The sequence below is a fragment of the Fringilla coelebs genome (assembly GCF_963513975.1).
Source record: "Fringilla coelebs genome assembly, chromosome: 4".
In the NCBI taxonomy this organism is placed as follows: domain Eukaryota; kingdom Metazoa; phylum Chordata; class Aves; order Passeriformes; family Fringillidae; genus Fringilla; species Fringilla coelebs.
Window position 1 is genome coordinate 47,388,743 of NC_140032.1, and position 27,779 is coordinate 47,416,521.

Genomic DNA, 27,779 nt, shown 5'->3' on the forward strand with positions numbered 1-27,779 from the left:
AGGGACAGCTTCAACAAACGTTCAGATTCTACAGATTGTCTTGGAAATGAGAATAGAAATGGAAATTTAATCCTCATTCACTTTATTGTGGTTTTAGAAGCTGCTTGAGTACCTACTTGTCCCAAAATGCTATGTTTTGGTGGGTGGATGAAGTATAATTTCTGTACTGAAATACTGAAGAACCTCACGCAGGACACTGCATAATTATGTAATTGTCTCATTGAAGGCATGTGGACTGATCGGGTTTTGCAGATTTTCAGGCTGTGCTGAGGAGAAAAGAAAGGACACTCGGGACCATGCCTGAATTAGATATAAATGTCACCAGTGTACCAGGGAGAGCTGGTTGTGGCCTTGGTCAGCAGGTGCTCAGCAAGCCATGAGGAAGGGCGTTCCCCCTGCATGGAGGTCATGTTGACCAAGATTTGAACTCTGTCAGTCTCTCAAGTGTTTCTGCAGCTGTGTGCATTGTCTTTGGAGGACTTGGGGAGACAAATGTAGTAGGGATGCCATGTTTGTGGGAGGAGGAAGCCAGTGGGTAAAGACTGGGAAGCAGTGGGAGCAGTCTCATCAGCACAGTTTTGTACCTCGGTGTGAGGTAGGATTTGGCCGTGGTTCACAGCCCTGGAAAGCAGTAGTGCCCACTGGGAGCAGTAGATAGTGGAAGGGGCTTTGGAAACATCCTGAGCCCAGATGTCCCCAGGGCAAAGGATGCAGGGCAGTGTCCATGGGACTGGATGGGGTGCCTGGGGCCAATCCCTCTCCGCAGCAGCAGGTGGGAGGGTTGAGAGGATGGCAAGAGGGGCATCCAGGTGTCTGCATATGAGGTCTTGGTCTCCTGCCCTGCGCCCTCTCTGTGAGGAAGGCCCAGATAACCCATCTGGGTTGCCTTGTAGGGCAGGTGCCATGGCAGAACCACTTCAGGTCTATAGGGCTTTTGGAAAATATGTCATCAGGCCTTTCTCCTCCTGGTTTCATTGTGCATGTGTCACCCTGTGTGTCCTCCTGCTGTCGATCACTGTGGCCATTTCAGGGGGGCTCAGCCTGTGCCCAGCGAGCCCCCTGGCTCTGTTGTCTCGCTGGGGCGACCAGCAGGATTTAGCTGCCAGAGATCCCTGGGTCTTCCCAAAGCAGTGTGGGGCAGGCAGGCTGGGAAGCTTTGAATTATTGCTATTTTTTATTGTCACTTTTTTCCCCTCCCAATTTCTGGCTCTGCAGACCCCCAAATGCTCTTAATGGAGATATGGCCCGTTTATATGTTAATTTTAAGCCCGCTGACAAGCAGTTTGCTTTTCTCCTGACTTCTCACGGTTCCTTTGCCCGTTGAAAGCCGCTGCCATGGGCTTAGGGGATAAGGTGCCGAGAATTAGAAAATAAAATAAAATCTGCAGGATGCTGGAGAGCGAGGGGGTACAGGGATTGGCATGCTCCAAGTATAAATGCGTGATTTCTGAAAGCGAGGAACCCTGATACCAGGGGCGTGCATGACAATTACATCCAGTACAATACAAAATGTTAATTACTAAATTTTGAGAAATTAATGCTGATTAGCAGCTGTGTGTGTGTGTGACCTAAATACATCTATTGCTTATCTTTATTCATAATATACAGTTTATTGTTGATAAAGTAATGGCTGAATAGTGGGCTGGCTCACAAGTCTCATAGCTAAAGACTGAGGCCTGATTTGTAAATCGTCTGAAATTTGTTGGCATCTGTTTTTTGTGGAATTTATATGGATGGGGAAGATGAATAGCAGTCTGAGCTATCCCCTTTACAACTCAACTCATAGATATTATTGAGAATTCATATTGCTTTTATTATTTGGTCACAAAAATGGACCTAATGCTTGTTGGCTTTAAAACACCTACTAGCGCTGCTTTCTCTCTCCATCTTGCAAAATATAAGACAAGGCCGAAGCTTAAATTAAAATCCTCAGGTTCTTATCTCTTTCCCACAGGAAAGCAAATCTGTGTTGAAAACCGTAAAATTAAGAGGAGAGCAAGGATAGCATAATTTAGCAAAAATTCATGGCACCAGATTCTGAGCTATATGACTGGAGGGATAGGTCAGACATTAAGAAGATACTGCCTGCTAATGCAAGTTCCTTAAGGTGGTGCTCTGGAAACAAGGAAAGCAGAAAATGCTGCACTGGTTCCCGTTTGCTTCCTTTCCTCTACTCCTACCAGCCTTAACAATAAATTGAGTTGTCCATTTAATAACTCATCTGCTTCCAAAAGTCCAGAAAAATCATGGACTTGTGCATGGAGCTATGTCTTAATGTCTGCTTTGTGCCAATGGTGAACTCAATGAAAATTAATTTCATTGGCCTCCTAAATTATTTTTCTTTTTTAATTCTTTATGTTTGACAGGCTGTCCTTGCTGTCAGTGTGTCTGTCTGAAGGATAGCTTTATTTTTTGGGGGGGAGGGGGTTTATGAAAAGCCTGTTTGTTCCATAATTTTTTGTGCTAGGGGGCTAAGGTAGAGTGGCAGGGCACAAATGAGGAGTTCCTGTTACATGCTGGCATCATCACTGTGGCTCGTCACACCATGGGAAGAGCAACTTGAGTTTTAAGCAGCATTAATAATGCAGGATTTCATTGTTATTGAGGAGTTCAGTTGTCTTGCAGCCTTGATCTTAGGGGGTAATTTCGGACAGCATCCTTCTGTCACACTGCCTGCCTCCTCCCCTGTGCCTCTGAACTCTGGGAAGTGCTGGTGGGAAGTGTGCATCTTGCCCTGCAAGAACATCGTCTTACGGCACCCATTTCAGGACCCTTGTGGGCGTTTGTAGCGCTTTGAGTTCTCCTTGACAGAGTCAGCAGCCTCCCAGCTGTCCCGTGCACGCAGCAGGTCTCCCCTCTAACTGACCCTCTCGAGAGGCCACTGCCAACTGCTCACATATGAAATCAGCCTTCTAAGGGTGACCCTTTAGTTACCCAGTAGACAGACAAGAGTTTTCAACCAGAGTTTGTAAAACTGTAAGGGAATTTGCTGTTCTTCTGGTGATGGCAGGGGTTTGTCCCAGCTGTGCCATGCCACGGCCATGCAGCAGGAGCAGCGGGAAGGAAGAGGGAAGCTGATGAAACTTTTAAGCTGGAGATATGGCAAACCTGTACTTTAAGCCTTCTTTTTTTAAATGCTGTTCCCGTAACCAAAGGGTTTCTCCAGCACTGCTGCTGACTCTGCTGTCCTTGGGTCACAGCTCTTGGTGCACAGTGCCTGCCTGCCCAGCACATTGCTCCTCCTGCTCTGCAGCTCTCCATTTGCCATTTCCGCAGCCCTGTCTCCATGTCTCCCAAATGCCTTTCTTCCTGCTCCCGGCCCCCACCCATTTCCCTGCATTTCCTCAATGTCTGCATCCCTCTTCGGGTGCCAGTGGTTTGAGGATGCCGATTCTGGCAGCAAACCTGCTTTCCATCCACTAGCCCCAATGTCACGTCTGTCCATCTGTTTCCCCCGCTTCAGTAATGCGAATATTTAAAAATAGCATTTTGGAAATGTTGGGTGGTTGGTTTTTTTTTCAAAGCAGAAGCTTCACCTTGCTAACACGATTTATTTTTTGTTCTTCTCTTGCAGTCCAACAAGGTGCCCGTGGTACAGCCTTCTCATGCGGTTCACCCCCTCACCCCTCTTATCACCTACAGCGATGAGCACTTTTCCCCGGGGTCACACCCGTCCCATGTCCCCTCTGATGTCAACTCCAAACAAGGTGAGCCCATCCTTTCCCAGCACAGTGGGGATGCAGGGTGGCCCTGGTGCCCTTTGTGCTGCTGACAGAACCAATATTACCAATTTGTAATATCTTAGAGAGAGGTTTCCGGGTGCATATGCCCACTTTCAGAGGTGGTAATTCTGCCATGATGCTGATGCTTAACTTGGCTGCTTAAATTTTTATGTTCCTTCTAATGTGATAATTTGGGCTTGCTTTTCTCATCAAAGTCTTTCAAAATCTCAGTAAACAGTAGCCAGTCTTCACCATCTCCTGTGGTGCCTAAGGCTTGCAGCATGCAAATACAGAAAGGGCAACCATCCCTCACCTTCTCCAAAACAGTGGACAAGTGCTTCAGTAGTGGTGTTATTGAAAGCTTTTCTTTCACTTTATTTTATGTCCTTGTATTCTGGCTGTCCATATTCTTCTATAAGTCAGTTAGCATAATCACAGCATAGCCCATAAAAATAGTTTTGAGCCTGTGCAAGTAAAAGCTTTACAAATCTGACATTTTTTAACCTTCTTGTGCTGGCTGCCTTCTGCAGAAAGCATCTTTTTAGATGTCCAGGTCATGGATGTCAGTTTTCTCTGCACCTTCAGGACCCCTTAAGGCAAACACAAAAGCCTCCTAGATGCACATCTGGGAATGTCAGACCAGCCCTACTCAGGGTCAGTCTGCAGGCCCCCAGGGAAGAGTGGACAGTCTCCAAGGTGTCAATCCCAGCCTATGCCAAGAGCTGCTGCCCAGTGCCCAGGAGAACACAGGGAATTCCTGGGAAGGGTGTGCTTGCTTGCAGTGGGTTGCAGGAGCTGGGGAGGGATGTGATGGAAGTTGGGAGATGCAAGGGGAGGACTGGCCATGGCCATCACGGGTCTGAGTCAGGGTTTGGTAAGAACCTGAGCAGAAAAAGCCTGCATGGGAGAACTGGTGGTGAGGAGGGAAGGAGAGAGAGCAGAGGCTTTACAAAGGCATTCACTGTAGTCTGGCTATCTCTGCATGGGCAGGAAGCCTGTCAGTGCCACGACTGGTCCTGGAAGGTGCCTCTCCCTGCCTCTCTCTGTGCTCGCGTGTCCCACCATGTGCTGTGGCACCCATTTGACAAAATCCTGAAGCTCTGCTTTACCTGGGAACACATCCATATGCACAGTTGTCCCATTTATCTGAGGAGGCTTTTAGTCATCACTGTTCAGGGAGAAAGACTTTTTTTGTTCTGTCTTTCCCTGGATGCCTAGGTTTTATTTTGGCTGTGCTATGGAGATAATAACATGGGCTACATCCAGAAAATGCTATGGCCCGGTGGCTCTCTGTGGTTTTTGCCGTTTGTTGGTTAGGTTTTGTTTTTTTCTAGGGAGGGGGAATACAAAAAGCACTTTGCCTGGAAAGCCTGGCCTGTAAATACGTATACAATATCTGTTTCAGACTTGGAAGAAGCAAATGGAGACCTCCTGTCCGCATTTGTCTTCCTCCTTAGCATCAGTGCTCAGGAGAAGGATATTCACACTCATTCCTTGAAATCCCAGGGGTGCCACGCGATAAGAGAATGGGATTTCCACCTCTTGCAGAAGCTGGCTGTGACAGCTGGGGCACAACCCGCTGCTGCAGTTTGTGAGCTTAAGAGGTTTCTGCTTACTGCATGCTGAGTTTGCCTTTCTGTGCCCCATCTTTTTGCCTTTACCCCAGTTTATTTTTGTATTCCTGTACAGCAGACCCCAACTGAACAACATCTGGTTCGTTGTTTTTTTGTTTTTCCTGCACATCCTCTCTTCTGCTTCTTCTCTACCCTCTCCCCTGTCCAGTATCCCACCAGTCGTGAGTGCAAGCCTGCTGAGGACTTCTGCCAGGAGGCACAAAGCTCATTGCCCTCTGGAGTTCCTGAACGGGCTCTTGATCCCTTTGCTCAGTGTCTGGCAGAGATGAGGATGGATGATGTGGATAATGCAGGCTGGAGACTACTGGTTTTGTCTGGGATGGTCTCCTTGATGTGTGTGGTCCTTCCGTCCATACTCCCTGTTTCGGCGCCACCGGCGTGTGGGAGCAGCCGCAGTGAAGTAGCCCATGCAGTTGCCTCAAAGAGAGGATTTTTTTTTTCCTCAGGTCCTCTGCCAAACGCCTCCAACCATTGTTTCTGTCCTCGCCTCCCACTGTGGGTCTGGAACAAGGCACTGCCCTGGCGCCCTAGCCCTGGTGCCCTCCTCCCACCAAAATCCTCCAACAAGGGGGTCTGCAGCAGCTTGCCCTCAGGACTAACTTGCACCCAGGGCACTTTGGGATGGACACACAGCACCGCCTTCCTAAAGGCAGTCGCTTCTTTATTTTATTTTTTTAATTTCAATTTTTATTTAGTTTTAATTTTTTTCTTAACCCTCTCAAGAAAACTTGTTTTGGAGGGCACTGGCCCTGTGGTAGCTCTCTGTGCTCCTGAGGACGCTAGGTGCTGGTAGCCCTCCATAAGGGGCCAGAAGTTTTGGATCAGCCATAACAACTGTGCATTAGTTAAGAGAGAGCAGTGCTGTCTCCATGGGTCAGAACTGCACGCTCCGGGGAAGGAGTGGCCCAGCTCCTTGGGCAGCATCTGGTCTGTCTGGGGCAAGGTTGTGTCATCACTTCCAGGAGCATCAGTCATCATCAGAGATGTGAGAGATGAGACGCTTGGGCTTCTTTTACGCCTTGTTTGGTTTGCTTTTCTTTCAACCACTCGGAAAGTGTATTCTCTCTCTTGTAAAAGCCCTGGGATATGCAAAGTGTTTCCTTTCCTGTCAGCTACCAGCTGTTTTACACCTTTGAAAAGACAGCTGGCCAGAAATTCGATTCTCATGTAGGTTGTGGTTTCTAAGTCTGAAAATTCAGGTTTTTTGAGACAATGATATCACTGGTATTTTCCATGCTTTCCTGTAAACAGTCCTGACAGATATTCTTCAAATCTTGTAATTAAATTCAGAAGATTTAAGTACAAACTGGGCAGGGGAATAAATCAGTAACATCAGTCTATAAACTAAGTCTCGAGGTAGCACATGCTCAGTCTTGGACCTTTGGAGTGTCACCACATAAATATTTAATACCCTTTTAAAGCAGCTGATTTAACATGTGAAGTAGACTTAACAATTCCTTCTGCTTCACCCCCTCTTCCCCAAACACATTTAAATAAACCAATGTCTTTGTGGCCTCTGCAACTGTAATTCCATGTCTCCTGGGGGCACAAGGTTTAGGTGAAGAATGGAGACCACAGACCCTTTTGGGATAAGGATTAGCTTTAATCTTGAGGTGATTCTTGCAGTTGTAGGACTCTGTGTTCTGGGGAATGAGAGCTGATGGATCATTCCTGATGGGACTCTTATTTTTCCATGAAATACTACCATTGCAAAACAGATTGACCTTGGAGCCCACAGGAGTCAACTTGATGAAGAGCTTAGTTGGAACTGGAGTGACAATTGGAAGCCAAATGAATCATATCAAGTGTGACCATTACAGGCCTGAAAATGATTCTTAATTAACCACTGATCCTCTGTGGTAGCAAGTTTCCAAAATCTGTGAATCCATAAGGGAACCCGTGAAAATATAAAAGTAGCAATTTACCTAATCTAATAGCTCTGCTGTGCTGCCTCTTGGACAACGCTTTATTTTCCCCTTGTTTCCTGATGTGTTAGAGGAGGTCCTCAGGATCCTGTTAGGTTTGGTGAGACCATTGAGAGGACAGTAGTGCCTAATGCACTTCACAGGAGATCTAAACTTGCACAGGTCCTTACCCATACATTTATTTCCTCCTTCCATGTTGTTTTTTCTGATATCTCCCTTAGAATTGCAGTATTGTGTGCAAATTGTTTTAAAGGTGGCCCATGGAGCCTTTTGCTTTTAACACTAACCAAGAAGGTGGTTATTCCTTATCCACAGCACTAGTTCCACTGTAGTGTCAGCTGGGAACTGTAGGTCATATATGGAGTATTTTGAGGGGAAGCTCACTTGTTCTTCTGTGCTTTTTAACAGGCATGTCCAGGCATCCTCCAGCTCCTGATCTCCCTACCTTCTATCCTTTGTCTCCAGGGGGGGTTGGACAGATAACACCACCTCTTGGCTGGTAAGATTTTTTTAGCTTCTTTTCAGACAGGTGCATGTTCACACCATTCGCTATTGTTGAATCAATTGCAGCAGTTACAATTGCATTAAAATAATAATAATGTCATTCCAGTAAGAAATCACTACTTTATTTTAGTTGAAAAGTTGAAAAAAAGTCGATCTTTGAAATTAAATGAATCTGTTGTTTGAACACATACAGGAATTGAAGTGTGTAGATTGCACTTTGAAGTCTGTATGTTTCTTATGGCTCAGATTTACGGCTCTTAGCTTTTAGAAAGATAGCAGAGAACAGTTCTCAAGTAATTAAATGTAAATTTTAATAAACAAAATTTCAATTACTGAGGAGAGGAGAGGTAAGAAAGAACTTTGAAGTGGGTGGGGGGGGTTAAATCTTGAAACTGCCCCAAATGGAGAACAAACTTTTGTAGCTTGCTGCTTTTTACAGTTTCTGTACAGAGAGAAGCCTCTGTCACTGGGAGATCTTGCTGCTCTTGCTCATGCTCTCATGATCTCTTGCTGCCACTCAGGGTGTCATTTTCCTTTTGGAGGAAATGTGGTATTTTTGGAGGAATAGATTTGGCAGGGTGCTTCATGTCTCCTTGGGGTAGATATGTACTTGCCTTCAGTTCTCTTGGAGCAGGGAATAAGGCAACTCAGCCACAATTTCAGTGCTTTAGAATCTGTATTGTGACTAGTCTGTGCCCATTCAATGAGGGATACAGATTTTTTTATTTTTTAATGTCTCCATGGGAGGGAAACATGATCTGGATGACAACAGGCAGAGAAAGTAGAGAGCAGAAGATGGTGAAATGTTGTATTGCTGGCATATCTTTCAGGAAAGGCCACATGCCTTCTTGGAACAAATAATAAATAGATATCAAACTAAAATATGGAAGTATCTGACCATCTGTTTTTTAATCTTTTGCCCCCCTTTTCCCCATTCTGCTGCTTAGCTGACTCCTCACTTCCACTGCCACCAGGCAGTTGCTAGCATGCATTTTCCAGGTGTGGTCAGTCATTTCTTCTGAATGGTTTCTCGGTGAAAAAACTGGGGGAGGGAAGAGGGAAAAGCAAAAGAAGAGGAGAGACAAGATCCAACTTTACAAGGCTCAGGGATGTGTTCGGCAGCACTCACCAACAGCGGGACATACTCAGCTGTCCCTTATGCTATGGCTCCCTGCTGTGAGGCAGCGCTGTTGAGACTTCCTTCAACTTTTTTTTTTTTTTTTCCATTTCCTCTTCCCCTTGAGCGCTGTTCATTTCCAGTAATATGCTCCAAGAGTGAAATCTGTGTCCTGAACCTTACAAAGGCCAGGTTCCACTTTTTCTTATCTGAGAGCTGATGGACCGGTCTATAAGCAACTGTTTGAAAAGGATTGATGTGTGTGGTGTCCCTCTGGCTGGTAGAGGTGTTTGGGCTGGTATTTGCTCACATTGCCATCACATGCTACTTCAGGGGGTTCATTGTAGCCATCAAATAATCAAAACGGAGTGATGATGATAAAAATTACAGACCTCAAATGATGGACTGGTGGCAAGATATTCTGTATATGTGGGAGCGCAAAGGAGACAAAAACTTCACATAAGCTTCTCTTACTGGACTGCAAAGTTTGATCTTTAAGTAGTAAGATAGGCTTGAGTCACTGTGGGCTTTTATGTGATTGGGTTGGGGTTTTTTTATGGAATCAGTTTCTACTTAGAAAAGCTGTCCACTTGTGCCTCACTATAGCATATGCTAATGGAGAGAGTCCTAAGTTTTCAAAGACTTAATAAAACTGTTCAAAAGGCTTTTTAGCTTAATAATTCACCATCTGGTGTTCTCACTCTGATCTACAGTAGAAATATTCGGAATAAGATGCTTTTTTCCTAAGAGCTTGTTTGACAAATCTGATTCCAGTACTTCTAAAACTAGGTGAGAGAGGGATGGAGATAGAGAAGTGTGCATGAGTATGTGTGCCTTGGGGGAGGAAGGCTGGTTGTTTTGCTTTCCTTCCCAGTGGAAACTTAGATTGGGAATCTTTCAATAGCAAGGGAGAAAGTTCAAAGCATTTAAGTATTCATTAGTTTCATTAGCAGAACTCTTGAAAGTGTTAGCTCTTACTATTTATTTGTGACTAGTACTGAGTTCCCATCAAGAACTTGTAACTCTAGAATAACCATTGAATACCATATCATATGATTGATGGGTTCCTTTCTTCTGTGACCTCAGGCAAGGTCAGCCTGTATATCCCATCTCGAGTGGATTCAGGCAGCCCTATCCATCCTCACTCTCAGTCGACCCTTCCATGTCCAGGTAGGTGTAGGAGGTGAATGACTGACTGGGGAGTAACTGCTGGCATTAGAGGGCAAGTTGCTCTTCTGCTTGCATCTTGGTCTGCCTTTGCTTGCTTTTCAGTCAGCTAAACCCTTATGCATACATTTTTATTTAACTTTTGTGTGAATATGCAGTTTGCCTGGATCCCACACTGGTCTCATTCAGCATTTCCTTGTCAGTCTCTGAAGTGTTGCAATGAGGAGCACCCAGTGAATTGTCAACAATTAATTGAGCTGCTTCATCTGAAATGAGTCATTAGTTCATTTCTAGATGCAACACATTGTGTTGTGCATAGCATCCTTGGGTTTTGCTCATGTCAGAATGCAACCAGGTGGATTGTCACTCTAGTCTGTGTTCTCTAGTTCCAATTTCAAAGTTGTTGGTAATTAGCTGTGAATCACATAGGTAATGCTCTGTGTGGAATCTCGCTCACAAGTAGGTATTTCATAGCCCAAAGCCACTAATGGCAGGGGATGCCAGCACAGTAATTGTACTGGTGTGTGACTCAGGCACTGTGTCTTTATGTCTAAGTGCAAGCAAGCAATGCTAATTGAGACTTGGCCATGACACACTCCAGACCTCCTATGCTCTGCTTTCGCACTCTAAAGACAGCTTCTGCATCCTGTGCTTGGTGTACAAGAAGTTGCAATATACAGTTCTTGGGGGGTTTTTCTGTCATCTGTAGAAGAGACATCCTCCTGCACAGGCATTTAAAGCAGGCCACTTGATAAGTGGTAGGTCCTCTTACCTCTTTGTGTGTGGGCTCCTTTGGATTATCACTGTCCCTTCACTTCTTTACAGGGGAATGATAAGCATGTGCCTGTCAGGGTGATTGGGAAGAAAACACATTCTTTCTCCATGATAAAATCACTTGATTTGGTTACAGGGCTTTGTGTTTCCTTTATTTTGATCACATGAAGGAAAAGGGCAGCAAGGAGACTAGGGAATGGTGAAAGGCTGGATGGCATTCCTTAGCCATCACTCCTTCAGCAAAACTTTGGAGCATAAGCTTTTCATGTTAACAGTACTTTCCACCAGTTTAAAATACAGCATGCAGGTTTTGTGCTGTGCCTGAGCTTGCATTGCTCAGCACCTTCAAGATCTGTCTCAGCTGTCCTTGAGAGCTACCTGGGTTAGTAGGGTGGGATTATTCAGTTAGTGGTATTTTGGTTTTATTTTTATTTTCCTTCTTGTACAAGCGAAAGGAAGCTTTAATTAGGACAAAAAAAAAATCTCTCCCTGCTCCCATCCTTCATCCAGGATGCAGGATTTTCAAAGTTTATTTTAAGCGTTTGAGGTAAGAATAGTGGTAAGATGAAATGATGTTAAAATCTTTTACCTTAAGTACCTTGAAAAGTAAGGAGAGCCATCAGGGACTTCTTGACGAGACTCTTCTTTCATTTTATTTGTTTCTGCATGGCAGTTTCCTCCTTTGCATTGGCTGGTGGTGGATATTTCAAGGATGTTTACATCTTGGTATGGAAATACATTTTTTTGGTTAAGAAATGTGTATTTTTATTGCTAGACAGTGCAACAGTACAAATATTAAATATTTCTTGTGTGCATTGCTAAAAGCGTTTGCCCGAAAGGTAATAAAACAACTTCTCTGCAGCCAAAATGTTGACTCGTTTGTTTGTTTGTTTTTCTTGAATAATTGGACTACAATGCACAAATCTTAGCCAAATATTTTTGTGTGCTTTTTAAGAGTTGTCTTCATTGCAAGCTCCATAGCATTTGCATTCTTGGAGTGTCCTGCTGCTGTCATATGTGTTTGATGCCTGTCTTCAGTGGGGTTACAGACCTTGCCTTGTTTTCTCTTTTAGGTTTTCACATCACATGATTCCTGGTCCTCCAGGCCCTCACACAACTGGAATCCCTCACCCAGCTATTGTAACACCTCAAGTAAAACAAGAACACCTGCACAACGACAGTGAGCTAATGCATGTGTGAGTCTGCCTTTCTGCTCTAGCCCTTGATGAATAAATGTTTGAGAACTAACTCTATCTGAAGAAGAGTCAAGGATGCTTAAAAAAAAGTGCCTTTCATGACCTCTTTGAATTTTAACTCTTCTCCTATAACTAAAACACGGACTGTGGGCAGCTGTTTGATAAGGGTAATGAGAAGCCATTTTTCTTTCTAGTCCAGCACTTTTAAGCTGTTGGCAACAGCCATCTCAATTCAGCCATAATCATGGACCTGTCCAGTTGTGACTGGTGCTTGAGTGTGAACTCATGAACTTCCGGAAAAGTTCTTTCCTGCAAAATTCACTAGTAAAAAGCAGTCTCATTGCTTAGTACTCAAGGCAAAAGACCTAGAAAAGAAGAGGATGAGAAGCTATTCTCCTGCCTGTGGCAGTGGTCTTTTAGGGTACCATGGATAGTCTTTCAGAAAGAGAATGAGACAAGTCTGGAGCAGATTCACAGATTAAAGTTACTTGCTAGGGAATGTCAACCTGACGTCCTCCCTGAGTATTAAGCTAAAAGATAGGAAAGTGGATGGGACATGACCACTGAAATTCTCATTCGTACTACTTGAGTGCTACTGTAACCACAAATTAGTAATTTGCCATTGGATCTTTTTAGGTTGAAGGCAAATTAATGCTTTTTTTCCTTTCCTTTCCCTTTCTCAACCACGTTTTAGGAAGCCTCAGCACGAACAGAGAAAAGAACAAGAGCCAAAAAGACCTCATATTAAGAAACCTCTGAATGCTTTCATGTTGTACATGAAAGAAATGAGAGCAAACGTTGTAGCAGAGTGTACTCTGAAAGAAAGTGCAGCTATCAACCAGATCCTTGGCAGAAGGGTATGTACAGCAGGGTTTGTGAGCGCTCACGTGTGCTGCTAATTTGTGTTTCCCTTTAGCTGGGTGTGAAGGCTGGTTTTCTGCTTGATGTGCAACTATCAAATTAGCTATAGAAGATAAAACATGCAATAAAAATAAAAGCAGTATCTTGATTTTCTTTTTTCAGCATTAGCAACATCATCAAATTTGTGTTTGTTCCACTCACATTATGGTTGTCAGCATCTCAGACATTAAATACTCTCAGTCACACACAGAAGGAGCATTCTAATCACATTCTGGGTCCTCCTTTAGGATAGTGTCCATCAGGGCAGGAAGGGATCATTCAGAGATGAACACTGGATGTCACTGGAGATGAAACTCAAAAGTGAATATAACGTGGTCCAGTTGTAGCCATGCAGGTTGGGAGGGACCCACAGAGGTGATGTAGTCCAACATCTGCACAAAGCAGGTCCAGTTACATCAGGTTGCTCAGGAATGTTCCCAGCCAAGTTTTGAATGTCTCTGAAGTCATCAGCTGTGTAGTGATGATCCCAGTTCATGTAGCAGAGCCATGCTGAGCACTGTATGCTTCTGTGGTGTAGTAGGTGTTTTGTACTTTCCACGCTCACAAAAAACCCAATGCAGGCCAACTCACAGTACAGCCTTTGTGTTCTCTGCCAGTGTTGTTCTTCCAAGGGAAGGCAGCAGAGGTATTTTGCAATTGACTGTTTTGCAATTGACTCTCAGAAATGAGGAAAGGGGACTTCTCTATTGATCTGAGTTTGAGTCGGGATTATTCAAATTCCCAGTAGATACTTCCTTTTTATCACTGACCAAGGCAGTATTGAGAAGCACTGTGACTCTCTGAAAACCCTGTGCTTTTAAGTGGGAAATCTGTACATGACCTTAAAGTGCTCCTTTTATATTACAGTTGGAAGACTTTCCCCTCCAAACAGAGCAGAAATCTACTGGTACTTGTCCCAGTTCATGCAGTCTCCTGCTTTCTGTTGTTCTTGTTACCTCCCCTTAAAGGACATCTTGGTACTTGCCTTTTCCATGCTTTCGTGTAAATCTCTAGGATCATGTATGGGCCATTTGCTTAAGAGCTAGACTTGATGATCCTTGAGAGTCCCTTTCAACTCACAGTATTCTGTGATCTGTGAGCTACCCTTACAGGTGATGGCAGTCCCAGGTGATTGATCTTAGTTGCTTAGTGTGTCAGCCTTGTTTTCTTGGCCTGAACCAGGGCAGTGGCTTATTTATCTCTGTTTTGGTAAGGAATCAGCCTCAGCCTTGTGTGCCTTTTCTGCAGCTTGGACTCCTCTTTTCAAGTTACTGTTCTCCATGAGAGTACCTCAAATTCCACTTTTCCTGTGGTGCAAACAAGGCATGAGTTATCCAACGCAATTGCTTGGACATTAATTATTGTCAAGTGCTTTGTGTTCAGTCATCCTGGTCAGTATTCACCTCGTGCTGTCCCAGAGGAGGAGCCACTTCTGTTCTCATGAGGTGACACTTTGAGTGCTGCTGGGCTCCCTGATGCCACAGGATTGTGTTCACCACCTTCCAGTTTCTGAATGTGCCTGTGGAGTTTGAGAGTTGCAGACAGGCTGAGCTGCTGTGCCCTCAATAACACATCCAACTTGCCAAGTCAAGGCAGACAAGAGCTTTAGTTCACATCCTCCAATGTGAACCAAACAACATATTAAATCATATGAATGTGATGTGATCTGAAATCTTAGTTCTGTGTGTTAGTCTCATATGAATGTCTTAATGATTTCTTAATGATTGTTTGTCTGGTTTTTGGATTTTTTTAAAAAAACTTCTTCTCCCCTTACTTCCTCATGGATGTTGTCAAACAAGAAGATGCATCTAAGGCTGCAGCAGTGGAACTTAATTCTAAATAAAAGGCCTTTACTCTTTCTGGTTCAGGTCTATGATTGGTGTTTCAACAAGAACAAAATTATTAGATACTAATGTAGATGGTATCTTTCCAAATGTGCAGGTTGTGAGGTTTTTTAATTTGCTTTTTTGGGGGGAGGTGTTTTTATTTTTAAGTACATTAAACCAGGAAATTTATTCCTTCTTGGCTACAAAGGTCAACTCATATAATTTGTAAGACTGTAGTTCTGTGATTTCTTTATCTTTGAAACTTTTGCAGTTGCCATTTCCTTTTTCCATCAGAAAGCAGGTACCTCAAAGTTCAACACTTTAAAAGTTGATTTTGGAACAGGGTTGCTGGTGCACAGAAAGTCTTCTGTGTTGGCATTGAAAACTTATATCTAGGGGCTGCTTGAAACCAAGACAGCAGACCCTTCTGTCAAGGGGAGATTGCTGCCTTTTAAAAGCAGCACAAACACCCTCAGTTCTGTCAGGAGCTAAAGGCTGGGTTTTGTTGCTATTTTCTTGTTGGGGTTTGCTTTTGTTTGTTTGTTTGTTGTTGGTTTTTTTAAGTAATGTTGGGAGAGCACGGTTCTGTGAGCAGATTATTTGGTGAGCCCTGTTTCCATAAATAATTTTGTCTTGCTCAAGGCACTTGGCAGTTGCAGAGCTGACAAATGCCTGAAAGTCGTTAATAAACACAGGTGCTTGTAATTGCTAATGAATTTCATTTTTGCAGTGGGGAAGGACTGAATCAAAGTCACTAAAACACTTGCTCAAGTCATCTGTTGCCTAGGTAGAAGTTAGTTCCTAGTCTAAAGGTGTGTTTATTTTGTTTGCAGTGGCATGCTCTCTCCCGTGAAGAACAAGCAAAATATTATGAACTAGCTCGTAAAGAAAGGCAGCTACACATGCAGCTTTATCCAGGCTGGTCTGCAAGAGACAACTATGTAAGTCACTCACTTGAAGGTTCTTTTTTAAAATTCACTTTCATTTTGTAACTTCTAAAATTATTACTGTTTCTTCTTTTTCTCTATAACTTGTGGAAAGTTCTGGATGAAGGGATGGTGAACATACATGTAACACAAACTTTATATTTGTTATCAGTTCAAGCACCCAGAAAACTTGGGATTTTTTTGTTGTTGTTGAGATGCTTCTTATGAAATTCACAGTTTTTGAGGGGAAAAAATAGTATGGAAAGTTTTTTCCCTAAGACAGTGGCCAGTGCTGTCTGGAAGCTCATGTTGTACTGTACAGCTCTGAATTTTCCCTTATTTTCTATCTGATAACTTATTATCCAGAAATCTTTCTTAGACCTGAGGAAAAAAGGGATGTTTTATTTTCAAGAGAACTGTAAGCCCAGGGGTCTCAAGGCAGACTAAACTTCAGCTGAAATTAATTCAGAATGGTCCATGTGTGGAAATCTTGTATAAGTAACCTTCATGATAGATAGAGCCTACTGTAATACGTGTATGTGTGTATATATATATATATATATATATATATGTATATGAGTGTGTGTGTATATGTTAAGTTTTCTTACAGTTACTCTTGTTTTATAATTAAATATCAGATAGCCTACACTGCATGGTTACACTCTGGCGCCTACAGTGAGCTGTCAGGCTGTCAGTGTAGCCAAATGTGATGACATCAAACTCAGAATCTGCAGTCCTGAGAGACTGATCCTAACCTGAGATCTGAGCTCCTTTCTGTGTCCCTCCATTAGATGTGACACCATCTACTGGGATAAGAAATGTACATGTTATATCTGGCTCAATTTTCCTTTTGCTTTAGGGGGACAGTAGTTTTTCTCTAGTTCAGTGATGTCTTTGGACGTCAGGGTAGAGGTATCTAAACACAATGTTAACAGAAACTGTAGAAACTGGCAGAGAATGCATTGACACAGAAACTATGTGATTATCTCTGAAGGAAATGCCCTGGTCTTGCTGACATGCATGCCCAGTTTTGTAAGCACAGACACAACTGAAAGCCCTAGCAGCTTCTTTCTGTCTGTTTTATATGGCGAATAAACTGTCCTGACACTACACAAGTAGGGTTTATTTCCAGTAGCCAGACCGTGTCAACAGAGCTGCCCTGAAGTATAGCTGGGAACAAACAGGGTCTTAGGGAAAGACTCCCTGGAAACACGGGGGTTTAGCTTGTCTCAAATTGACTTGCTGGAACATCACACCACTTTGGAGTCTTGTCAGCTCATTCTTACTGGACATCAGGCTTCAAGATGGTCCTGTGATGTTTGGTCATGTTGGCTTTGAGAACCCTGTGTTCTGCCCCAGCCTGTGCCACACAGCACAAGCAGTGGACCTGCGGTTTCTTAAATGCCTTGACAGACATTTGGAGTGTGTGAGGTGGCACGTATGAGTTATCTCTTTGATGTGCTTCCAGCCTACATCCTGTGTGGAAGTATAGCTCTGACATACTCCAGTCCTGTATGTTACAATGAAGAACTCTGCTAGCTTCCTCTTGCAGCCCTCCCCTCTGCCTCTCCAGGAATGCACACATTCTGCAGTGGTGGTCAGACAGTGATCACAGGAGAGCACAGTTTATCACTGAAACCTTTTCAGATATATGGCTTTTTTTTTTTTCCCTAACTTTAGCCGTCAAAAAGTGAAATTGTAATTATTTATCCCAGGTATTACTCTAGTATTTTGAGGGTTGGAAGTAACTTAGGGGTGGTTCTTCTGTTTCACAAAACAGTACAAGTAGAAAATGCGTACGGTTTTAGTTTTCTCTTTTGGTTTGCCTGATTTTAGGAATTTGAAGAAAATGTTAAACATCGTTTTTCAGCTGTTGTAACTATCTTTTTGATATGTTTTCATTACTGATACCCAAAGCAGTCATGCAAAATTGTATGACAGACATGAGAAGCACAATGTTTTCACAACATGAGGGGGTGTGTGTGTGCTGCAGTTGTCAGAAACTATCTTACTTTTGAATGCTGACAGCTAGTTTTCAGCCCAGCCTTCTATTTGTTCACTTGTGTTATCTCATAGGTAGATCTCAGATCAGCTTTATGTTTTAGCACTTGAAGCCAGCCTGACATAGAGAATAAAACAACTTTTCCTCCCATTACTTTTCCATGCTAACATCTGCACTAATGCACTTTCCTCTCTAAAAAAGCATTGCCTTGGTGCCTAAGTGATAAAGCATATTGCTGGGAACACCCCAGAGCGCTTGAAATGTGTTTTCCAACTTCTAGTCTTGGTCCTGACTTTGGAATCTTGCTCACAAGGCATTGCCCAGCCCAGTAGCCACCCTTTGGAGCTTGAGAGTCAGGCAGGCCCAGACTGTCCGAGTGGAGGCTACTTAAGTTCCTCAGCCTGTATTTGGAGTCCTCCCTTGCTGTCTATCAATCAGTGAGCACCACAGTGAGAGGTGGTTTCTCACATCACCTGCTGTCCATCCCAGCACCTTGCAGGGCCAGCTTGTGGAAAAATGTGTCCCAGCACCTCAGCCCTTCCCCTCTGAGGCCACTGTGTGTGTTGTATGCTGTGCTGGGACATGCAGCTGCCAGCCATGAGAGTGGGGAGCCAGAGGATGGACAGCAGGCTGCAGCCCTGCTCACAGCAACTGCACCAGCCTTTGCCAGAGCTCATCTGTTGCAGCCTGTCTGGAGGCTTCTTTAAAACATAAGTGGATATGATTTTTTCTTAAAACACACACAAAAAGCTTTCACTGATTATAGAGGGCAATAAAGACTAGACATATGGTGGAATATCAGTGGTGGTTAGGGTGATGCAAGATGATTGAGGTTTAAAATTGTGGGTCTAAGCTGACCTTTTGTTTCAGTTGACAGACTGTGTGAAGCAGGAGCCGTGGCCATTTCCATAGATGGGGGTGCAGGAGAAGGCTGAGTGTGTAGGTTGGCAGGCTGTGGCCAGTGTGGTCTCTCAGAAAGACAGCTGCCAGGCATTCATTTGTGCTCTGCACTTCAGCCATGCTAAGGGTGCTCTGCTGTACAGTCTCTGCTGTTTGGTTATTGCAGAGCACGCTCTCCGGGTACAGCCACACCAGACTTGGCTTTTGTTCAGGTACCAGCATTATCAGAACAGTTTTTGTTGGCTGGTTTGCACCCTGGGGACAAGTCATGGTCGTCCTAGGTACTTTCAACACCCTGTCTGCTCCTACCTTGTATGACAGTGTAAGTACCTGAATGTGTGAAGAGCTCTTGTAAGAGCCATAAATTATGATATCAACATACGTGTCATCAGATTATTGAGCCTGAGAAGTCTTTTTGGTGCTTGTGGCTGTCAGTGTTAGTTGAAAAACTGCCAGAAATTGTAATTCCATGTGGATATAAATATATGTATTGCTGATGTGTATATTTCTCCATAGATGCTCAGAGCAAACTTTGTTGCCATTGAACTAGTTAAAAGTGGGATAGAAAAGCTACCCTGAAAATTATTGAGTTTTTCCATAGCATTTTCAGTGTCCAGATGACTTTTGCTGTGAGGTAAGTGACAAAAAAGTTCTGTGAATGTAGTAGCATGATAAAATATCCTATTTTTCAGGGGAAGAAAAAGAAGAGGAAGAGAGAAAAGTTGCAGGAATCAGCATCAGGTAGGCCATGACCACCTCTTACTTGCCATTCACCTCAGGTATATTTTAGAAACCAGGGCTTGCGCTATTTAATTTTTACGACCTTTTGTCTAACACTTGCTTCTGATGTATGTTTTAAGATATTTCACTTGGAATGTAAGCTTGTGAACATGCACACAACCCATGCCTGCTTTCCCTTACAACTTTCTGAGCAGCAGTCCTGATGGCATCAACATCTTTGGCTGAACTTAGACATTGCAATCACTGTCCTGTTTTACCTTTGCTTTTCTCCTCAATCCGTGTTGTGTCATCTTTAGACTTAACCATGGCTCAAATACTGTGTGGTGTTTTTGGACACTGGAAACTTTACACAGACCTTTTGTAGTAACTGTATTTTATCTCACTGTATTTTACGTTTCTTTGTACACTAACAGCTGCCTAGTAGGTTGGCTAAAAGCATCAGTGAGGTCTTCTCTTTGCCTTTAAAATATATATAAAGAAACACCCTGTTTTCCCCAACAAAAAATGGCTGGTATAAGAACCATAAAAAAACCCAAACAACAAAACCAAAAAATACACACAAAAAAAATTCCATGTAACACTGTAGCAAACAAACTTACTTGGAATGTGCAAAAAATCTGTAACAGAAATTTGTTAAAGGAAAACAATCTTCTACAGGTACAGGCCCCAGAATGACAGCTGCCTACATCTGAAGCATGGTAAGAACATCTCTAAAGCTTTCCTGCTGATAAAACTGAATTGTAAAATAAGCCTTCTTATAAATTTTATGCAATATTATGAATTTAGCAAAAATGGCAGAACTACCATATCCCAAAGCTAATGTTAACCTTGATTACTGATGGTTTTTATACCGGCTATCTATTAGGTGTTCACCATTTCACTGCTTAACCATAATATTTTCAAATTGATCACACCTCACTGACTCAATGCAAGTCTGCCTGTGAACCAGGGATGGGTTTATTAAGTGGTGCAAGCCCTCCCAGACGGTCACAGCTCATAAGAGCAGGATAGACGCTGGCTTTGAAGCACATTTTATGTCCTCACATCAATAAGATTCTGGCTGGCTGGGTACATCTTTTAAAAACAATTTATTCACCTGTATACTAACAAAACACCTGCTAAGAAAATTGAACTGTATTTCAGTTGTTTCAAGAATTTCTCCCACAGCTGTAACAGTGATATTTCATGTGTGGTGCAGGTTGGGGTTTTTTGTGGTTGTTGCATTTCCAGCATGTGTTTTTTTTCTTTATATCATATTATCTGCACTGAGGGTGGAATGACTAGTGATTACACATGTGCAATAACACCATCTAGTCAGCTTGTGAGTGCACACAGTACCACAATGAGATGCTAATTTCTCAGGGTCTGTGTTGGAAGGCCGGTCCTTCTCTTTCTCTCAGTGTGATTTGTTTTCTAGTAGGAATGGCATTAATTTGAAATAATAGTAGCTTCTAAGCTGTCTAATTAACCCATATTGCACTTGGGAGATCCTCAAGAATTCCAGGAATCATGCAAAAAAACCCCAAACCCCCGACTTTTCCAAATCACCTATGTGCTGTATGAGAAATGGGCTCTAGCCTCTCTTCCTCTGCCTTGTTTGGCCACGGGTTCCCTGTGGCACTCAGGAGCAGTCAGCAAAGCAGGCTCCTGTTGGCCTTCTGCTCTGCTTGGACTTTCAGCCTGAGAAAGCCAACTTCACTTTCCTGTGTGCAGTGTGTCAGTCAGCAGTCAGTGTGATTCAAGCCTCTTTTGAAGTTATGTCATTATGCTGGTTGGTCTAAACTTGGTTAAGACAAGACTTTGGTGGTTTGTTGGGTTTTTTTAAGCTGAAGTAAAGTGAAAAGACAAAATGTGTGCTTTTTTTTCTTCCTAATAAGCAGAAGGTTTTCAGGCAAGCAGGCAGCCTTACCCTTTGCAATGCGCCTGAGTCATGCTGCTTTGAGATGTGGATTGCAGTGTTGGGGTTCTGTCGACAAATGTAGCTGAAAAATATTGTTACTTAGAGCATTATACCTACTGAAAAATAAAGTGCTTTAACCTTGAGTTTTATAATTGATATTTCAGCTTAGTTGCCCAGGTCCATGACTGTTGTGGATATTTTTCACTTTGATCTTAACACAGTACCAGTAGGCAAAATACCCATCATTTTATCTGAACTCATGCAGAGTACTTGATTGCGATTGGAATACAACTAAGGTTCAAGTGACAGCATAAAACCAGGAAATATTTGGTTTCTTGGATGCCTTACAGTCTTGCCTATGCTGACCTACTTTTGTCGGAGTTTCTCTGCATTTTCTGTCTTACAGGTTGAATGTTCTGAGTGTGGGGTTTTTTCTCTCCCTTTGACCTTTACACTCCTGCCTTCCTGTGTCCTCTTAGGCTTTGTAACAGGGTGGAAACTGTTGGCAATATCTGTCTCTGTGTCTTCAGGCAATTTGTAAGAGTCTGAGAACAGTAGTATGTTCTTCAGGGAAGGGGAAGTGTGCTGTTGACTCCATATATGCATGTGAAGGCAGCCTCTCTAAGTGTTTCATGCTGAATGAACGATCTGCATTGGAGATGCACAGATGTGCTCTTACTGGAAGTAGATACACAGAAGGATTTAGGGAACCTGAATCAACCAGACTTCAAAGTAAACTTCTGAAGGTTAAGGTTCTTGCCCTCTGCAAGACTGATCCAAAGAATGTTTTGCCCACAAGCATAATATCTTACTAGGCCCACAGCAGAGCTGTTGTAGTCTTTACTGGATGGAGATAATAAGTTTGGGAATAGCTTTCTTACTCGCACGGATGGCGTAAGGAAGAGGGAGAAGGAGGGTGGGAGGTCTGGGAAGGAGACAAGCGTTCTGTTATCTGAGAAGAATCAGAAATGAGTAGGTGGCAAGACCAAAGAAAGAATCTCAAGATCAGCACAAAGGAGATCAGCCAGGGCTGTAATTACGGTGATGTAAGTGAGAAGGATGAAATGGTGGGAGGGTTGTGTGGTGGGATGTTCAGAGGAAAGTAACGGAAGAGACATGCGAACAGACATGATTTAAGATGCTGTGAAAGTTTTGGGTGTGGGGTTTTTGTTGGGTTTTTTTTGTGCATGAACATTCAGCAAGTAACTGATTTTTAAGGTGGACCTCTAATCCAGCTTTATGACTTGAACACAAGTAGAGTGGTAAAGTCATGGTGGTAGCATTAAGTTGCCCCTTTTCCAAGAGTTTTACACAGCAGGAGGCATCTTATGGCTTCACTGCTTAGGATTTAACTGAGTTCTGTGAACTCCAGCCTACTGAAGGGCCAATTTGTAAAACACTTCACAGTGCTCTAGGAATACTGTGACCCTCTGCACCAGTCTTTGCTATATTATACTGGGTTACTCCAAAGTGTGTCCTTCAAGAGTTGTGCAACCTTCCCAGGAAGGATTTTGTTTGCAGTTGATGTGCCCCAACACACTGTTTGAAATAACTTTGATTTATTGAAGAAATAAGTCTTATTTATTCTCTTCTTTTGAAATCAACCAAGAGTGGAATTAAGCCTGATAATGCTAAAAAATAAATTGAGACAAAGCCAGGGAGGGAAGGGGAAATGAGGAAAGCTAAGATAAAGGACAATGTAGAGATCACCCACTGAGCACCTTTCTGAAAGGTGAGTGGTGTTTTTTTTACTTTAAGCACAGCCTTCTAGGGGATTTGTAAATAGAACCAATTCTGTCGTGGAAGTGGAGATTTCTAATTTCCTATCCAGTCTGACTTTTGGAAGAAAAAAACCCAGTGATTTTTACCATCTCATGAGTATTTTGAAATCAGCAAGGAAATAGAAGGATACTAAGAAAAATTCCTCATTGTTCTGCAGCATGGAAATACTTAACTTCTTATGACTTGCTCTGTACAGAACTCTAAAAGGCTCATCATTCAACATATGGCAGGATGCAATTGGGAAATTACATAATTTAACATTGTGTTTTGGCATATCTTCAAGGGCTAAAAAGAGTGATAGAGAAGCTTAATAGACATCTGAAAACCTGTGAGAAGTTTATTTGTGGCTTGCAAAATTCCATGACAATTAGCATCTACATTAGCAAAGCTTTCAAAACCAAGAAAACTTGACTAATACTGATTTGCAATCAAAAGTACTTAAAAGGATCAGATTAAGACCATTTAACTTTGAACAATTAATTATCTTAACATTTCAAACTTCCTATGTGGAAATTTGAGCCAAATTTCAGCACAGAAGTGATTCTTGGGCAGTAATTTATGACTGGATTATGTTTTCCCTATTACGAAAAAATATATTGGAGTGAGGCTGTGAAAGCAGACTATAAAGTGAACCAGTCCACAGCCAGAATAGTGTGGAAAAGAACTGTCTGATCACTGTGGTTGTGGTTTACCATGGGTTTCTGGCCAGCATCTGAGAAAGGAGATGCAAAGAGGATGCGGTACCTTCCTTTCTGAGGCATGTTTTCAAACCTGGGTTGTCCAGTGCTCTTGAAATTGCTGCTGGAGTAGTTCAAATTGAAACATATGCTCCACCCCTTCCCATAGCTCTCGACTGCTCAGAAGCTTTAAATAGAGCTTGGAGAACTTGCATAGAAGTTAGTCTTTGTGAGAATGTGTGTGATGATGGTGGTGCACAGATTTGTCCTGATTTGCTTTAAAAATTGTTTCCTGTGTGACCCATATTTCCCTATTCCCCATTTGCCTATGAATAGTGGCCTTCAGCACAGGCAAGAGGGACAGAAGGAGCAGAAGAAAATTTTCTGGATCAAAATATTTGTATTATTTCAGATAGGCATAAAATTTCCATTGAAAATGAGTATAGCCCTCCATACAAAATGATCATAGCCCTCAGATCCTGGCGAGGATTGAAAGGGACCTTAAAGATCATCTAGTTCTAATGCCCTTCCATCACAGCCAGGGACACCTTCCACTAGACCAGGTTATTTAAAGACTCATCAAATCTGGCCTTGAACACTTCCAGAGATGGGGCAACTTCCCGGGCCTCACCACCCTCACATTAAAGAACTTTCTTCCTAATATCCAATCTAAACCTATCCTCTGTCAGTTTAAAGCCACTCCCCCTTGTCCTATCACTACATGCCACTGTAAGAAGTCCCTCTCCAGCTTTCCTGTAGGCCCCCTTTAGGAACTGGAAGACTGTTGTAAGGTTTCACTGGAACTTTCTCCAGGCTGAACAAGCCCAACTCTCTTAGCCTGTCTGCAGAGGAGAGCTGCTCCAGCCCTCTGAACATCTTTGTGGCCTTCTTTGGGAGCATTCCAATGAGTCCGTGTGCTTTTACTGTTGGATATAGCACTGCAGGTGGCGTCTCACCAGAGCAGAGCAGAGGGGCAGAATCCCCTCCCTTACCCTGATGGCTGTGGTGCTTTGGATACAGCCCAGGATACAACTGACTTTCTGGGCCATGAGTGCACGTGGCTGGCTTTCTTCCATCAACACCTCCACAGAGCTGCTCTCAGTCCATTCTCCACCCAGCCTGTATTTGTGCTTGGGATTGCCCTGACCCAGTTGTTGGCACTTGTCAGACTTCATGAGGTTTGCACAGGCCACTTCTCAAGCCTGCCCACGTCCCTCTGTATGGATTCTGTCCTTTCTGTGTGTCCTTCCCGCAACTTCATTTTGATCTGACGTTGTTGATCTTGCTGGGGTAAAAGACAGAAGCCCTCCTCTCTTTCAGGCTCTCTGACATCAAGGAAAAGGTCAGAAGAGCAAACCCGAGGAGAAGCAATGGGTTTGCTCTTCTGACCATGCAGGTGGCAGGTACAGAGGGGCACTGACACCTGCTGGGAGAGGTGCAGCAGAGCAGACCCAGGTCCCTGCTTCCTGTTATCATCCTGGTGGAGGTCCCTTGTGAAGGGAAGGAAGGAAGGCAGGAAGGAAGGAAGGACAGGCTATTTTCAGTGTGATCACGCTGTGGGAGGCATAAGTGAGGGTAGTAGCAAAGCATAGGTTTTACAAATTAAAGAACACAGAACACTTTTGACAGATAATGAGCATAGATATGGGATTAGAGAAATAAGAAAAAATGTTAAGGATTTTTGCAAAATAAGTGTAGTGTGGTCAGTTATGAAGCGTTTCATATTTTAAATTTACACTGACAAAAGGAAAAAATAGGTAATTCAGGAGGCCGATGTATATGTTTGTTTTGTTGGAGACACTCAAGTTGTAGAACCTACTGTGAAATTAGAGATGCTTAATGAAGTTTGAACTTTACCACATTTACAAGTAATTTAAAAAACCCTTATTGTTTCACTTCTGAGGTGTTAGCAGTAGGTGGCTTGGGCTAGAATGAAGGAGAGCAGTGGGACAACTATTGTTCTAACTCTTCCTGTGGGATAGGGTGGGGACAGGGAGTTGACTGCTGGTGCACCATTCTTCTCTGGATAAAAATGGTATATTTTGGTGGATTTAGTAAACTCACCACCAGACTGAGAAGTCTAAGGTCATGAGAAAAACTCTGTAGAAACACACTGTTTCATAAATACGATGTAAAGTTTTGAAACGTTGTTTCATTTCCAGTTGGAAGCGAACTTCAGAGTGTTAGTGTTTTTTTCAGGTCTGCATTGCAGTTTCACTTTTTTTAGTGTATTTACATGAAAAATTTAAAAATTAGTTTTTGATACTGTGTTCTTGATGAGCTAGAAAGCAAGGTTTTACGGCACTGTCAAAGTCTCTCCCCTTGTTTCTGGAGACTAAGCTTGGGTGAAATCTCTCTTGTAATTTCAACAGAATTATATTCAAATGCAGTTCCATCAAAGCTTAGCAAACCCTAGCATACCCTAAGACTGAGTTTTGCTTCCAATTGCCTCTGATTTTAGAGATTATGATTAAAGAGTTCTTCTGATATACATGAATGCAAACCTAGCCATCCTGAAGACAAAACTAACCAAAGAACAGAACAAAACCAAAGAGTGTTAACCATGATATAGCAAAAGTCACTGCTGATAGATCAAACCTTCTCATACCAGTCAGTTCCTTAATCCTCTACTTAAAGAATTTTTTATGCAAGTCATCTTTTAAATCTCTGACCCTTTACCTGCTTGTTAAGACTGTACCATACAGACAGTTTTGAAAGCTTGCAGATTGGAAAGCTGTACAAGGAAGGAAGCTCATAGCAAAGCCAGCTGAGGCACCACTGACTGGCCAGTTAAAACATGAGCCTGGTGAGTCAGTGAGATGTTATGGGCTTTGTGAGAGCTTTCAGGACAAGAGTTTTCAGCTCCTCCTTCCAGGGGTAGGAGCAAATGTTGGAAGCATTTGTGCAGTGAAGGTGTCACTGGCACTAGGGTGTAATGTGTGAGCAGGGTTAGAGGCAACTGAGGAAAATGGTACCAGCAACCATCTCTAAATTGGTGTTCTTGCCACAGGCATCAGTGCAGTGGGATCAGGCCTTGAAGAGAGTTAAGTAGGCTTAAGTGAGCAGAGAGACATGATTTCTGAAGTTGCTTCCTCCTTGCAAAAGTTACAGGATATGTGTTCCCTCATTAATATTAAGTTGTATCAGAGTTAAACCTAGGAGTTATGAGAGCCTTGTACCTATCCTTCATCTCAGGGATACCTGAAATTGCACATGGTAAAATATTATTGCCAAAATAACTACACAGAGTTGGTTTCTATGGTGTAAAGGCAAATGCACACACTAGGTGGGACTACATTTTGATGAACAGTTGGTTTTCTTCACATATGTGGGTCTTTTGAGGTACACAGACTTCCTGTTGTGTATTTTGAACCAGTGGAGATTTTATGATGAGATGAGTTAATTGCATCAAAGTGAAGTTGGTATGTTTGAATTCTGTAGTGGTTTCTGTATACTGTTGTCTTATGCTTTTAGGGTTGCTCTGTGGATGCCTGTGTGTAGAAGAGTTGATAGAAGCTTAAGGAGGTATTCAGGCTACATCTGACTTGCCTTTGGTTTCATGAAAGCAACTATTTAAATTATTCCATATATCAGAAGATTTAACTGTTGAGATTGTCTTTCAAAGTACTGTAAATTCTAACCTATGTTTAATTGTGGCAGAAAAAAAAAGATCTACAAAGGAAACTGTACCCGTGTTATTTCTTTTTTCTGAAAGAATCTTCACTTATTGCTTTACCAATACCTCATGTTCTTCTCTGTTACAGCAGGTGAAAACTGAAGTAGCAATTTCAGTGCTCCTAGCTCTCAGTCTAGAAAACAAATAATTTTAAAAATAGTCTCCTGAATATTTATTATATGCCAGAAAGATACATAAAGGAGACAAGCCTGTTTCTTCCTCCCTCTTCCTCGCCTTTAGAATGCTGTTCCTCTTTAAGAAGCTGCTAGAGACAGCTGTCTAGAGGCAATCTGGTTTTTATTATAAACATGGAGCCTCTCTCCCCTCCCACACCCAACAGGAAAAACATGTCTTGGGTCTTCCAGTAAGATAATTTAAAAGATTCTAGCTAAGTGATAGAGCTTGTAGTT

At 42.8% G+C, this 27,779-nt stretch overlaps 1 protein-coding gene across 5 annotated transcripts in view; it reads left to right on the forward strand.

The window, feature by feature from the left end:
- Nucleotides 1–27,779, forward strand: part of LEF1 (lymphoid enhancer binding factor 1) — a gene marked incomplete at both ends in the record, with an annotated part of 70,178 nt that overhangs the window by 36,804 nt on the left and 5,595 nt on the right. Inside the window, 8 exons of one of the 5 annotated variants that reach the window (XM_084204919.1) lie at nucleotides 3,575–3,707; nucleotides 7,690–7,780; nucleotides 9,989–10,072; nucleotides 11,917–12,039; nucleotides 12,734–12,896; nucleotides 15,599–15,706; nucleotides 19,286–19,334; nucleotides 19,992–20,026. In XM_084204919.1, the coding sequence (XP_084061045.1) occupies nucleotides 3,575–3,707; nucleotides 7,690–7,780; nucleotides 9,989–10,072; nucleotides 11,917–12,039; nucleotides 12,734–12,896; nucleotides 15,599–15,706; nucleotides 19,286–19,334; nucleotides 19,992–20,026 (786 nt within the window). Of the gene's footprint in view, nucleotides 1–3,574; nucleotides 3,708–7,689; nucleotides 7,781–9,988; nucleotides 10,073–11,916; nucleotides 12,040–12,733; nucleotides 12,897–15,598; nucleotides 15,707–19,285; nucleotides 19,335–19,991; nucleotides 20,027–27,779 lie in introns of those variants that run through there. The other 4 variants (XM_084204918.1, XM_084204921.1, XM_084204922.1 and 1 more) reach the window with 4 other exon arrangements.